Source organism: Micrasema longulum, unplaced genomic scaffold (genome assembly GCF_059751315.1).
Source record: "Micrasema longulum isolate JH-2025_06_02 unplaced genomic scaffold, ASM5975131v1 h1tg002069l, whole genome shotgun sequence".
Classification (NCBI taxonomy): domain Eukaryota; kingdom Metazoa; phylum Arthropoda; class Insecta; order Trichoptera; family Brachycentridae; genus Micrasema; species Micrasema longulum.
Window position 1 is genome coordinate 51,039 of NW_028279236.1, and position 3,323 is coordinate 54,361.

Below are 3,323 nucleotides of genomic sequence, written 5' to 3' on the forward strand. Positions count from 1 at the left end.
TTCTTGAAATCCATTTTGACGTATAGATAATGTCAACAAGCAGAGGTTTTTGTTTTTTTTTTCTTTACGCGGAAATAAGTTTAAAAGTACTTAAATAAATATCGTGTGTTGGGTGTTAGTGTATGGCCACTATCATAAATCATACTCTTAGCCACTATAATACTACTGCCGGTTTCCAGAATTGGAATTAAAGTCATTGCGGTCATTTCTGATGCGATTTTCTTAGGTTCTTCTTCTTCTTTTCCGCATTCGCTCCTAAGTGGAGCATGTGGACATCATCATAGTTACCTTTAGGAGACCCTATCGCCGGCCAGTGCTTTTACCTCCTCCCACGTCAATCCAGCGCCCCTTAGTTCCGCCGAATAGAGTCGAAAGATCGTCATCAAAGGCCTTCTAGGACGGCGAAAGCTCTGCAGGTTTAAAAAAGAAGCAACTTAAGTTTAGGTTCTCCTGAAACATGCACAGCACATGTTTAACCATCCTCAAGACGCCCATTATAGGAGGCTGCTGCGTCCGTTCTCAGACTTCAATGTTTGTTATAAAATTCTACGTTCTTATCTGCTCAAATGTTTTCTTCTGTTGCTCATGTTTTATCCTTTCAATGGTATAACAACAATTTAAAAAAATGATAAACGATTAAATTTGATGTCGGTTGAAAAGTTTTTGATGACTTCGCACTTTAAAAACGCGGTTTTTTATTAGAGTTAGAGCTACTTTGTGTAAAATTGTAAGTACTGTAAAACTCGTTTCGATTTGATGGAAACTTGAATAGCCAAAAAAACTAAACTTTATACTAAAATATGTTATTCAAAAATGTTTTTAATAAATATTTCTGATGATTTTACCTGATTCATTGAACTATGAAAATTCAGTTCGGTTTTGTGATGAAAGAGTTCAGTAAATGTTGTAAAATTTCTAGGCCTGTTTTTAAATATTTTGGTGCTCACGCATCGACGTACCACTTTATATATTTTTACATTGTGTCAAGAAAATTATATCTTCCTTAACTTTTCCCCATTTTAAAAAGATTCAAGTTCCCTAGAAGTCGGATATTAAAAAAAATAAATTACAAGAGTGGTCACGCATCCGCATCACACATAAATCTATTGTCTATGGGTCACTGTCACAACTATAAAGGCACCTTTACAATCAACATAAATCACATGTAATTTTTTTTTCTCATGGCAACAATTAGAGATCGGGATAATTTTCTATTCTTGTTTTCTCTGTGATCTGATTTCTTATTTTTATATTATTAGAGTAGGGTAAATTGAAGATTATTTTTCTAGATTTTTTAGAACCTTAAAACATGCGCTTATGATGGAAGATTCCGGAGAATTACAACAAAAATGAAAAAATCCTGAATAGGTTTGTATTGAAAATTGGAATAAAACAGCGAAAGTTGTCGAACTGTTGAACTCTGCCGCTGTCGCTGTCATTCATCGAAACTATAATGATGCTTCCCGCCCATTTCAAAAACTTTAGGCCGCTGATGTAAGTTCTCCTTTTTGTTTAATACTTCGAATATAGTTATTTCGATAAAAATCACTTATTCAGTACTTTTAAAATGTAGTCGATGATTTTGTAGACTTTATTTAATCACAAAAAATATTTACTTATGTCAGATCCGTCGAACATTGTCTAAATATAGTTTAATGAATCTGTTTTTCGTAGAAGTATGTATCATGTAAACATGCATATTGTTTCTTTCCAGGCTAGTGAATATTTTTAGAACATACACAAAACATTGGCTGCATTGTGCATTCCTGTTCAGCATTATACTATTATGCCAGCGCTTACTAATCGGGAACGAAATTCCGTTTATCGACCCGTGGATAGAATACGGCTACACGACGACCATACTATTGTACGTGTCCCGTTTAACGACGCTTTTATCGCTGCCTCAGATATTTTTTAACTTCTGCGGGCTGGTTTTTTACAACGCTTTCAATGAGCAGGTGAAACTAAAAGGGTCTCCGTTGACGGCGCCTTTTATATGCGTCAGAGTGGTGACGCGTGGAGACTACCCGGAATTAGTCAAAATGAACGTTTTGAGGAATTTCGACACCTGTAGAAATGCGCAGTTGAAGAATTTCATGATTCAGGTTGTAACAGATAAAGCACTGGGGATTGAAGAACAACTTCAACTTAAAGAAGTGGTGGTTCCTACTTCGTACTGTTGTAAAAGCGGGGCAATGTTCAAAGCTCGTGCGCTACAATACTGTTTAGAGGGTTCCGTGGGAAATTACTTGTCCGATTCTGATTGGATTGTCCACTTGGATGAGGAAACCCTCCTGACCGGCAACAGCGTGCGCGGTATCCTGAACTTCGTCATGGACGGCAGACACCAGTTTGGCCAGGGTCTCATAACGTACACCAACGGAGTGGTGAACTGGCTGACCACTTGCGCGGACAACTTCAGGGTGGCGGAGGATATGGGGAAGGTCAGATTCCAATTCAAGTGTTTCCACAAGCCATTGTTCTGCTGGAAAGGATCATACGTTGTTGCCCAGGTATTTAAATTTATTTTCTACGTCATTCCAACAAAAAGTCTTCTGAAAAATTAATTTATCAAACTTACATTTATAATTATTATACGTTAATAACTAATAATTATTTTATTTTTTAATAAATTTACTGTTTATTTATTATTACTATTCTTATTTGTTAGGAGTTAAAATTTAAAATAAAAAATCAGAAAAAACATGAAAAATTAATAAACTTGTAATTGTTTTAAAAATTCAAGTTGATAATGAATTATCCAGCTATCGGCAGCAAACATATGTTATGATGGCTTGTTTAAACATCTGGGATCCAAATTGCTCACTAGAAAAACTAAGACCTTTATTTACAAAACTCCTCAAACCGGTCATTGTATATGGTGCCGAATACTGGTTTATGACCAAAAGTGATGAAAATATGGTATTGGTATTTGAAAGAAAAATATTAAGGAAGATATTTGGTGCTGTCAACCAAAACGGAGTGTGAAGGAGACGGTTTAATCACAAATTAGAGGCACTGTACGGCGAGCCCAACATTGCACATTTCATCAAAATAAAAAGATTACAAGGGTTGGGCCATGTGCACAGAATGAATGATAACCGTACCCCAAAAAAGATTATTTATACCACTCCGGAAGGCAGACGAAGCAGAGGCAGACCAAAATTAAGATGGATGAATAATGTGGAAAGTGGCATAAGAGCAATTGGCCTGACGAACTGGAGAAGAGCCGCAGGGTGCAGGGACGAATGGAGACAAATTCTGGAGGAGGCCAGGGCCCTTAACGGGCTGTAGCGCCACTGATGATGAATTAATTATCCAAG

The 3,323-nt window shown here is 36.6% G+C and overlaps 1 protein-coding gene across 1 annotated transcript; it reads left to right on the top strand.

The window, feature by feature from the left end:
• The first annotated feature begins 1,205 nt into the window (after positions 1 to 1,205).
• LOC148273116 (glycolipid beta-1,4-mannosyltransferase egh-like) lies at positions 1,206 to 2,636 on the top strand. Its single transcript, XM_088239117.1, has 2 exons — positions 1,206 to 1,494; positions 1,715 to 2,636. Exons 1-2 carry the CDS (start codon positions 1,454 to 1,456, stop codon positions 2,565 to 2,567), a joined length of 894 nt encoding a protein of 297 aa, XP_088095243.1. The 5' UTR covers positions 1,206 to 1,453; the 3' UTR covers positions 2,568 to 2,636.
• Positions 2,637 to 3,323: the final 687 nt, after the last annotated feature.